The following is a 12,256-nucleotide window of genomic DNA, read 5'->3' as shown; positions in this document are numbered from 1 at the left end:
CCTATGGTAGATGGGTGCAGGGAAATGCAAAGTGTGACCACAAAATGCTTCACTGCAGAAATGTATATACATAGTGCAAACAGTGGGACTGGACTACAAGTGGGAAAGCATGTTATCACATACAGGGTACTAATTACAAGAAAGAGCCCTACAGAGTTGCTTTTCAAAAGGTGAAGGAGAAATTACCAGGCCAGGAACATATGACCAAATAGTCACAATAGAGCTAAATATTCCCAACTATAGGTCGATGATGAGGTCCTCCTGAAACAAAAAAAATGTTGTAATAATCTGTAATCCAGTGCCACATACAACAGAAGCTATGGAGGGTAACACAGTTATGGTTCAAGAGCACAATACACCAGAAACGCTACATTTATTAAGAAACACTTAAGCAAAAACACAAATCAGCAACCTGAGTTAGATACAGCTATAGAAGACATTGCTGTCAACAAATCAACCCAGTCTAAAACACAATATGAACACCAGACCAAAACATGGACTTTGAAACTCCTCTATGTGAAACAGTAGCACAGAGAATGAGGCCTCAGAGACAAATTAAGTTGTCAGAAAGACTCAAAGTGAATTTAAAGAGGTGACAAAAAAAAAACTAATGGGGAAGTAAAACAAGATGAAACACGCTTATTTGTTTTAGAGAGATACTGAAGTTTCTATTCAAGTGAAGAGATATGTCAGTGTCAGGCACTGAAATGTCTGTATGCACCTCATTAAGAGTAAAATTTGAAACAACTGCATTCAAGAGCAACTCAGTGTCCTGTTTATTGTTTTAATTTGCCAGTCTTAAGCTGGAGCAAGGAGAAGAACTAAACAAGGTGAATTTACAATGTCAGAACTTGGAAGAAATATCCCAGTGCAGCTTAAATATTGTCATGCTGATTACATCATACGACGTGGCATCCAGGACACAAGCCTCTGACAACCACCCATCACATCACTGTATTGGGACCAGAAAATATAGTCATGGAAAAAAACAATAATTTTTAACATTATTAAAATTAACTCAAAGAAAATGCTAGAAATTCATTAATTGGGCTTTAAATCCCTAGTTTACATGTATACACATTATTTAAAGCTCAGGGCAAACCTAAAAAAAAATTAAATAGACCAGCTGATCATAACCTTAATATGCACTGTGTACAGAACTCTGTGTACTGTTTTTTATTCCAACTGGTTGTGTGATGCAATTCACTGGATCTTCACTGCTTGCAAGACTCTACTCTTCTCACTGGTTACATGAATCAAGAATCATTTCTTGGTCATAATGTTATTCACTTAATTTTTTACACACTGGTTAGTTTACTACACTCTGTGGTTTCATGACACATGACATTGCTCGCTGGTACCCAGTGGTTGTTTGACTCCACTTAGTGACTGTTAGGACTCATTTATACTTCACGCTCAGAACTCAGACGCACACAGATCATGGCTGCCACGCGTTCCCAGCGTTCATTTGACGCGTCCTCTGAGCAGGTCCCCAGAAATTAATGCAATGCATGCGCGAGTTGCAGTCCCAGCAAAAAGTCAGCGGCACAGTTTGATAAAAGTCAGAATGTGACATCAGAGTCTCTGTTTACTATCTACATGTGACAGAATGCCACTTTGCGGATCCTACGGGATCGATGTGCCTGCTTTTATATTCAAGCATCACATATTCCCCATCGTAATGACATGATACATTCTGAAAGTCTTACATGCCATCTTCTGCACCGTCTTTTTTTTTTTTTGCATCTTCACAATAGCAACAGAATGTACAGCGCTGTATTTGAGCCACAGAGAAAAAAATTAAGAGCATGGTGAAAAGATGTATTTTGTGATTAAAGTGGAAATTTGGGCTTTAATCTCAAAATGTGCACTTTAACCTCATAGTTTATCATTAAAGTAGACCGTCGTAAACGTCATCTTAAAACCGACCCAGTTGTTAATCACTATGTGCTTCTGGGGATTCCTCCTGAACTCACAGCAGTGGCAAGCAGCAATAGATCATTGCACAGAACACATTAAATGTATGATATTCCAACTCTTTACACACTTAGGATCCTTAGATTTATACTTGATATCACTTTCATTATGAAATGTATTAACGTATGTATGTTACATTTTACAGATAAATTGTTAATTTTGTTTAAATAATAAATACTGTTAATAATTACACATATAGGGGTGACACAGTGATGGAGCGGTAGTGCTGCTGTCTCACAGGGAGTCACGTTGCTGGTGTATGTGTGTGCTTGTATTCACCTTGCGATGAGCTGATGAAGGATTGTTTCTGCCACATGCCCAATGCTAGCTGGAATAGAAACATCCCTGGATTGATGGATTTAATCATTAAACATCCTTTTCAGAGATGTTGTGGAAAGGTGTCATCGGAATTTAATGGATGTTTCAGGCAATTCAAAACACAGCAAAGCCAAACCTGTTCTCACCATGATAATATCTCACACTGCCACTTGGTGGAATCTTACTGAAATTATGTATAGTACACACACAAGTATAAACAGTACAACACTTGCGTAGCAGTAGCGTCCACTGGAGAACGCGTCACGTCACGTGAAGTACAAACCTGGCCTTACACTCACTGCTTAAACTCCTTTTTGGTACTTAAATTCACTGGTTACACAACTCTGCTTATTATTTATATCAATTTGCTACATCATTTGTTACCATACTTATTATAACTTCACCTGTTTGTTGTCTGGTATAAATTTTGTAATCAATATTTAACCCACTTTCTATTGTCCAAATGACTTGAAATTTTGCACACTTACTCACTTCCGATGACAATACATGAATCAATAATCAGTTTCACTAATTGATCAATTAATCCATGTTAATTAAGAAATGAAATTTTCATATGAAGAATATAGTTCAAGATTTCACCAATAGATGGCGATAGTAACGTATAGAAATATTAAAGGAAGTGTTAAAATATTGATTGCAAAAATTATACTTAAACAAACCCAAGACTAAAAAGTTGAAAATAATATATATATATAAAAAAATACTTTTTAAAAACCACGCTTATATTAAGTTAAAAAGTGTACTAAAAAAGTAAAAAATAAGTCTCTCATACATCAGTCGTAAAATAAAAGCGTGGGCGCTTTTCATCAATCAACATTCAAAAAACACTTCTTAAAATCTTAGCAAAAGCGCCCACCTTTTGTTTGGAGAAACTTATTTTAGTTACTGTACTCACTTTTTACTCAATAGTTATTATAAATACTGGTTTGATAACTCGTGTTATTTTTTCTGGTTGCATGATTTTACTCACTGGTACACTTGCTGGTCATTTGACTGAAATTATTGTTATTCGCACATTTATTAAGTTGCTTCTATTCAGTAATTCCATTGACCTATTAACTAACCACATGACTTAACAAACACAATAATAGTCTCTGCTGACTGGTTAATACATTAACTGGTTTTAATAATCTTTTCATCAATTATCAAACTCACTAGTCATACAAGTCTGCCCATTTGTCACATAACTGTGTGGACAGGATATCATAACCTTACTTTTAAATAAATACAGAAGATATGATCATTGGCTTTTATGCCCTTCTCACTAGCTCTACACTATGTTATTAAGAAACTCTGCTCTTCTGTTAAACAAATATGTTGACAGAATTGTTTGAATCTCATCAATGACTATCATCATGCCAGAACACCGTCTGACACTGCTCTATGAAAGTAACTGTGGTTATGCTGTTCCTTACTTGTATAAATTGCTGTGTGTTAATCTAAGGCTAAATAAATTCAAGTGGAGTTTCAGATGGGTGTATGTCAAGTAAAAGCACATAATCAAGTAATATAATCTAAAAGTAATCTGACAGCCTGTGTATCAGTTGACAACCTGTGGAACAGGAAGAATGAATAACAGCTTGAGAAGTGGGAGCCGCTTAATCAAGGTTTAGTGTAAGTTAGGGCACAATGATGTCTAATACAGAAACAAATGTGTGATTTTAGGTTTGGTCACCAGAAGCACGGCTTCAACATATCATTTCCTTCTCCCTTAGCATATTAACTAAACTAATAATAAAATAAACTTACTGCCAAATAATTTTATTAGTTATAGTGATTTTGTTTTAATAATTGTTAATAAGATTTTGCTTTTTGCTAATGATTCAGCATTTTGATTGCATGATTCCCAACTGGTTATATTACTCTGCTTGTGATGGCACTACAGTAGTATCTGAGTATTTGTAATATTAGTTTTGTCACATGTACACAGAATAATGAAACTTATTTAAACCTCCAACCAGCATGAAACACATTGCAACTCTCTGGCACCATGTTAAACAACAATGAATTAAAATATAGAATGTCATTTTAAAATTCATAATTTTGTTATATTAAACCCTATAGTATACCACTTGCGTTTAATAAAAATGTGATTAACAGTACCTAAAAGATACCTGGGTTTTACTCACTGGTTACACAATAGTGCTTATTTTTCTCTGTTTATATAGCACTTCCAACTAATAGTTGGTTTCTTTTTCTACTTATGCTTACTTTTCGAATACAATGTTAAAGATTAAACTGTTAAATGTGGGTATCTGCAATAATATGGTGCCCCATCCAGGAATGGCTCCAGAAAATACTAAGATGGGCTTCAGCACTGTCCAACTCTGAACTGGACTGAGTGGCTTCAAAACCAGATGGTTGACCTATTATAAAACTACACAGACTGATTACAATTTTTGTACTCACTAATTATATAACCATGTTCACAAGCATTTTTTGTACTCTGTGGTTACATAATTTCATCCTGTGATTATTTTTCTACATGCTGGATTTCTTCTTTTGTTCACTGTGTTCTTCTCTCTGTTTATATGACTTACCTTTTCTCTCCTCCTAAGTTACATGATAGCACTGACTGGTTATTTTTATTGTATTTACATGGTGTAGTTACACAACCACATTCAGTAGCTATTTTCTTGCCCATTTACCATTTATACAACAATTAACTATTTATTCAACCATAATAATCACTCATTCTCTACGATTACATGACAGGGCACTTCATTTTTTCTACTCAAGATAAATACAGAAATATCATCACTAGTCGTAATCATTCTCAAAGATTAATGTTCTACTGACACAACTGTTACAACAACAAATGTTTTTTCTTCCCACTGTTTACATTGATTTTCCTATTGTTGTTATCACAATACTAGCTCCTTTTTTCTACTCATCAGTTAACACAACCACCTCCCTGCTTGTTTAATCCTCTACTTGATAGTTACACAACTGAAATAACTGGATAGTTTTCACAACTTTTTCTCACTGTTTACACAACAATAACCACGTTATATTTTTCTTCTCCCCAGTTACATGATAATGCTTACCTTTTTTTTGCTCTTTATCACTGTCTCCATGTCTCACTGGTTACTTTTTTGTACTAAGGGTGACAGGACATTGCTCAATTCGTATTTTTCCATACTTTGTAATTCCATAGTTTTTTCTAACTCTTCATATGGCATCACTCAGTCCTTATTATTTTCCAGTTCATTGCATTCATGAACATGTCCACCAGTTAATTTCCTTTCTACTCATTGCTTATGTGACTACTTTTTTCCTACTTACTGTTGACATGCTTTTGTTCTCTTTCTTTTTTTTCTTTGAATGCATAGCAATTGCTGTTTTTTTACTTATTGTTCATATTATTATTGCTACTCACTTCTTATTTCATGTTCCCCTTATCAGTTACACCACTTTCTCTCAGTGCTACTTTTTCCTTACAGGTGATATGCTTTTTTACTGTCTGTCTCCTCACTTACTATGTAACACTGCCCATTTCATACTCTTTCCACTCAATAGTTCCATAACCATATTCACTGCTTTTTTCTTTATTTAGTACTCACAATTGGCCACAACCTAGTCCTTTTTATTACTTTTCTACTTATCAGTTTCATACTTCTTTAATTGCTCAGCTGTTATTGTTGGCATCTCATTGTTGATTTTATTCTTTACTCATACCGTTGTTTAGAGTACTCACGGATTACTTTTTTTTTTTTTGACTCAATGCTTAGATTCTCTTTTTTCCCCTGATTTTCACTTGCTTTTATCTTATTTCCATGAAAACAAAATTGATCTTTTCAGTGAAAAAACATGTTATGATATTCTTAGAACACGTATTGATCATTTTTGGAAAGATATGCATAAACATTTTGTGGACACTGTAGTTGAAGAAAAAATGGAACAATTCTTATAAAATTTTGTGGACAACTTATGGACAAGCACTCAATAGTCTTAAGAGCCGATTATATTCCTGGTGAATTCCAATTATTTAGCTTTGAGATTTAAAAGTTAACTAAAAGTTTTTAAAGCTGATGCTAACAACAGCCAAACATCTGCTCGAAAGTTCACAAAATTGGCAGATGCATTAAAGACTTTGAAAGGGAGAAGTTTGAGTTTAGTCCAAATCTCACGTTTTTAGTTTTTAAAATTCATAAATTTGAAAGCACAACAGTCACAACACCACTGACAAAGGAAAAACATTACATTTTATGCCTTTGTTAAATAAATTACTAGTCTGATTGGGGCAGGTATATAGTTTTTTGTTTTTTGTAAAAAAAAAAAAAGTTTTCCTTCTAATTTTTTAACTCAACACCTTCAGTTTATGAGTTGGAGGTGCAAACTCAAAGACCATCCCAACTGTGTGACAGAAAGTGTAGGCTTCTACTCCTTCTCTTTAAACGTTTTACCATCTAAAAATATATGCATAGCCACAGGTGATCTGATTAATTAATTTACTGTTTACATTTTATGAACATTAAAATATGATTGTTTTTAAAAAGAATTGTGTTTAAAGTGGATGTAAGCATGAAAATTCAGAGGCATAACAGCTTGCAAATAATTTGGGAAATTCACACTACATACTATAATCATGTTGCAAATATTTTTTTCACCACTTGCACACCACACTTGCTGCTTTTTCATTTTCCTTTTCTACTGTTTGTTCAAGTACATTTCACTGTACTCACCAGTTACATGACCATGGTTAAACAAGGGTTGCTTTTTTGTCTTTGCTGGTTATTTTCTCCTTTTCCTTTGTTATGTAACTGCTCTCCTTGCTATTAACCAGATGCTAACAACTCTATTCTGGACTCTTTCACAAAGTGTCAGACTTGACTCCTGATCACATGTCTCTGTGTAATGAAACATACTCAGCAGTCAAAGCTATATCAACTGCTCTTGGTACCGGGGTTTTGTTATTGGCTTCCATTGACTACTGATCCTAGATTTGCTCTTAATAAACAAGTTAATTATTTGATATCAGTTTCATTTGCTGTTACTGCTACATGATAACAATCCAGTTCACTATGTGACTCTGCTGTATTTTTAAGACAAATTCACAATTTGGTTATAAAGTAATTTTCACCAGTTGTAAGATTCATCCGTCTACTGTACAATGTACTCTGTTCTGGTTAGTATTTTTTGTCCAGTATGCCTATAGCTCCCTTTGACTTTAATGACAATCCTTTCTCTCTTACAGAATCCTGCTGACAGTGGTGGTAATCTTCCGGATCCTCATTGTGGCCATTGTAGGAGAGACGGTATATGAAGATGAGCAGACCATGTTTATGTGCAACACCTTGCAGCCCGGTTGTAATCAGGCCTGCTATGACAAAGCCTTCCCCATCTCCCACATCCGCTACTGGGTCTTCCAGATCATCCTGGTGTGCACCCCCAGCCTGTGCTTCATCACCTACTCAGTCCATCAGTCCGCCAAGCAGCGTGATCGCAGATATTCCTTCCTCTATCCTCTTCTCGAAAAGGACTTCAGTAGGCCAGAAAGCAGCAAAAAGCTAAAGAATGTAAATGGCATCCTGGTGCAAAACCCAGATGGGACAGCCAAGGAGGAACCTGACTGTTTGGAGGTAAAAGAGATACCCAACACCCCCATGAGGACCAGCAAGAGTACCAAGTTCCATCGTCAGGAGGGTATTTCCAGGTTCTATATCATCCAGGTGGTTTTCAGAAATGCTCTAGAGATTGGCTTTCTGGCTGGCCAGTACTTTCTTTATGGATTCAATGTACCTGCAATCTTTGAGTGTGAACGTTATCCTTGCATGAAGGAAGTAGAGTGCTATGTGTCACGGCCCACTGAGAAGACAGTGTTTCTGGTCTTCATGTTTGCCGTCAGTGGTATATGTGTGGTCCTCAATTTGGCAGAACTCAACCACCTGGGTTGGAGGAAGATCAAAACAGCTATCCGAGGGGTACAGGCACGGAGGAAATCTATCTGTGAGGTGCGGAAGAAAGATGTCTCTCACTTGACGCAGGTCCCCAACTTGGGCAGAACTCAGTCCAGTGAGTCAGCATACGTTTGACGCCAAATTTTTCATTTCCCGGTCCCAAAGAAGATGGAAAAATCCAAAAACGAGGAAACAAGTTTATTGTTCCCAGCTGAAGGAATTCCTCCATGTGGAACCGATGAAAGCAGGAGGTGGAGTGGGCTGACATACGTGCCCATTTAAATTGACCTGTAGCTGAGAGGGAAGGATAGGGGGGTCAAGGAAGAGGGCACGCTTCCACAGACACCTAATATCCCCAATTTCAAACCCTTCCTCTGACCCCTCTAGAATTGCACCTATTCGCTGTATGGGGTTCCCCCCACCCCATGTGTCACTGCAAAACAGGCTGTGTGTGTTTTTTTGTTTTCTTTTTTAAACCTTAACAAAATGCCTAAGTTGTTTTGTTTTATAGTTGATTTTGTATTTTTTAACTTCTGGACTATTTACAATTTTTAAAAAGAAAAGGAAGCTCACCAGAGTATTTGTATATTATCAAAGTATGAGCGGGCTTCCTTTTTTTTTCTGACTTTTCACATGAGGGCGCTACCCTAGACTTTCCTCCCTGGTGCCGGCGTCTCAGGTTTACCACTTTTATTTCAAAGCCATATAATTAAAGAGCCGGAAATGCACTATTTATCTCTTCCAAGCACCTGACAGAATGGGTTGGCAATGCTGGCACAATGAGGGACAACACTGCAAATCTGAGTGCCGTTCTCCAACCTGTTCCTCTCAAGCCCCTTTCCAGGTGCTGCCCCACCTCTGTCTTAATTTCAGCACGTAGGCTTTCCCTGCTTCTTTCCCAGGTGCTACTTCCACCACCCCTGCCCATTACCTGCCCACCACCAATTCCCCAAACTGCCCTGCACCAGCAATAACTACACCAGCCTCCAATTGCAATAGACCAAGAAAAGAGCACAAACCTTTGCAAAAAGGGAGAAGAATGACACAGAGAGCTAGGGAGAAAGGGATGGGACTTTGTAATTAATCTGGGAGGATGGATCTAGTCATCTTATGGACGCGCCCTCAGTGACCTTGGCTGGGGAGGTCACACCAACCTTTCTTATAGATGCCTTTGAAAAGCCTCAGTAATGCTAACTCTGGCAGGTCTTTGACATGTTTGTAACCTCTGACCAGACAGAATCTCTGCAACGATAGGTGTGGGATTATCAGATGAAACGATCAGTGAGTGGCAGCTTCCCACCCAGTGGAGGAGTATGTCCTGAGGTTCAAGCTTGTCAGAGAAGCCCGCCGAGTTTGAGCTGCGAGTTTCAGGGTGGGTTCAGCTACCCCTCTCTCCTTGACTCTCTAAAGACCCCTTTTCTGTTTGCTCTGGGTTAGGTGATTGCTGCACGTTGGAGGCTGATACCTCGTTACTGAAGCCATGAGTTCACCAGCCTAACCAACCCTCTGAGCGCAGATTTCCGAAGCAGACTGACAAACACAAGAACTGTACTGTAGCAAAAGGTGCTTGGGACTCAATGTTCATCCATTGAGGGGACTAGTGTGGGAAGCCTGTGTGGCCATCCAGGGCATCTGCAGCAGGAATTAAGGCTGCCACTATCTGCAAAATGAGCGGATTGCAAAGAGAAAGCTTCCAGCATCTGGAGCTTGCAGGCAGCCAGATGTGGCCAGCAGAGCTGCGGCTATGCAGGCTTTGTGGCGGGAGCCTTCGTGAAGTTTTCTGCATGTCACTAACCATTAATTGTGTGATTCTGCTAATGTATGAAAGCCATTTCTGCATGTGTGTTTGGGGTGTTTAGGGTGGGAGGGTGGTGGGTTGCTTTTTTGAGAAGGATAAGGGGGGCAGTGGGTTTTATTATATTCCAGATGTGCAAAGGCCTTCCTACTCAGTCAGGTGAACCCACTGCACTGGCTCATTCAGGGATGTCTCAAGCTGCTGGAAGTGAGGCAGGCTGGAAATGCCCCCTTATGGGAGGTTGTGCCTGGAAACAGGGTGCTGTAGGGCTGGCAATGGCCTCCTCAGGCTGCTGGAAAGTCAAAGCAGAAATTTCACTATCAGGCTCCAGGTCCTGGGGATTGCATATCAGAATTTCCATTCTTATGCGGTATGTAGAAGTAGTTCAGCAGCACCCGCTCAGGCTCCTCACCCTCTCTAACTGCTGTCTACAGGATGGAGCAGGTGTGATAAAAGTGTAATGGCACCTGGTGGCATCATCCTCTGACCAGCATGTTGCTGGCAATTTTGATTTGTCCAACAAGGGGTGCTTTCTGCCAGGGTCTCTGGCAACATGTATGCAACACTGCTGGACCCACACTGGCACTGCCAGTCAAAAATGCAAAGCTCAGCCACGGATCTTTAAAAAAGGTGCTATGCATACAGAGATGAAGCCATTTTCCTGAATATGAAATTGTGCCCCAGTGAGTGGCCAGCACTGCTGCGCCAGCCATTTTTCCACAGAGACCAACTAACTCATGTCTTTACTTGTAGCAGATCCCGAAGATTATGGAGAGTTTTTGTACAGGGATATATCAAAGAATATGCATTTCAAGGGCATCACAGGAAACTGGCATACATAAAGCAGTGGGGCCATCAGGTAAAACAACAACCAAATAAGGGCACGCACATGCATGAAGAAGCATGAATAAGCAAGAAAAAGGAGTATACACACACACATATATTGATCATCCAAATTTGAAAAAAAGTATATAATTTTTGTTCTTTTTGAAGAAAAGCAGTTTTATTTGAATAATGGAGACAACCACAAGTTTGATGCCAGTTTTTACAGGGTGGCACAGTGGTTAAGAGAGAGCTCCTGGGACTTGGGTTCAATAGTGTTTGATTTCCCCGCTTTGTTCAAACTACTTTTTACTTTAATTTATATTTTTAAGTAAAATGCAGCTTAGAGATACAGCAGCAGCACAGTGGTTAGTGCTGCTGTTTCATGGATCCAGGTCCCCTGGTTCAAATCCTGCACCAAGATATATTGTCCATGTGGAGGTTGCACATTCTCACTGTGTTTACATGGGATTTCCTTCTACATTCCCAATGTAATGCAGAATACATTAACTGGCAATTTCAAATTTTCCAAGTGTATATGTAGGTGTGTATGACCAGTACAAGTGACTGAAAGGTGCCCTGTTAAGGACCATTTCCCTTCCTTCTGACCCGTGCTACTAGGATAAGCTCTGACCCCTGAATTAGATTAAGTGGGTCTGGAAATGCTATGTTATTCTTAGGTAGGTAAGTTGCCTTACAGCTCCTCTAGCTTGGGTTCAATATCCAAGTCCCAGTTTCTATTATCTCTTTGCAGTTTTTCTCTCCAACCAACCCCACATACAACCCACACCCTTTCTCTACAACATAACTTTGATGCTATAGATCAGTTTTTGGAGTCACATTCATGTGGGTGACAGGTTGGTTCAGTGGTTAGCACTATTGCTGGACTTTGGTTCTAAATGAAATTCACTTGCTGTCTTTGGGGAGCTTTGCCTTTACTCCATTTGCACACATTATCTATTTTTTTGGCCACTTGATAAGATCCTGCATCAGAATTGCAGGACTTGGTATCAAAACCCAGGCTAAACATCCATCCATCCATTTTCCAACCCGCTGAATCCGAACACAGGGTCATGGGGGTCTGCTGGAGCCAATCCCAGCCAACACAGGGCACAAGGCAGGAACCAATCCCGGGCAGAGTGCCAACCCACCGCAACAGGCTAAACATTCTCCAGGAAATATATTCTTTTCTCTCTTTCATTATGTGACTTTAATTTTTTTAACTGGTGATTATTACAGTTACCTTAGTAGTCCAGGAAGTTGAATTCAATACCTTGTATATTGAACTTGTTGTCATCTGTTTTTAAGTCACAATTTGAAAGATTAACACAATACTTTTATCTGCAGGGACCTGGGTACAATAACTGGGTTTCTCATTGCAGTTTGCTCCTTTCTTCCTTTATCCATACAACTTTAAATTTTG

The 12,256-nt window shown here is 38.7% G+C and overlaps 1 protein-coding gene across 1 annotated transcript in view; it reads left to right on the top strand.

The window, feature by feature from the left end:
* Window positions 1–12,003, top strand: part of LOC114646136 (gap junction delta-2 protein-like) — a 45,890-nt gene extending 33,887 nt beyond the window's left edge. Inside the window, exon 2 of the mRNA XM_028794147.2 lies at window positions 7,514–12,003. Coding sequence (XP_028649980.1) covers window positions 7,514–8,351 — 838 coding nt within the window. The 3' untranslated portion in view covers window positions 8,352–12,003. The remainder of the gene's footprint in view (window positions 1–7,513) is intronic.
* Window positions 12,004–12,256: the final 253 nt, after the last annotated feature.

This window comes from Erpetoichthys calabaricus, chromosome 1, assembly GCF_900747795.2.
Source record: "Erpetoichthys calabaricus chromosome 1, fErpCal1.3, whole genome shotgun sequence".
In the NCBI taxonomy this organism is placed as follows: Eukaryota; Metazoa; Chordata; class Cladistia; order Polypteriformes; family Polypteridae; genus Erpetoichthys; species Erpetoichthys calabaricus.
Note: the sequence above shows the minus strand (reverse complement) of the source record. Positions and strands in the feature narration are given on the sequence as shown.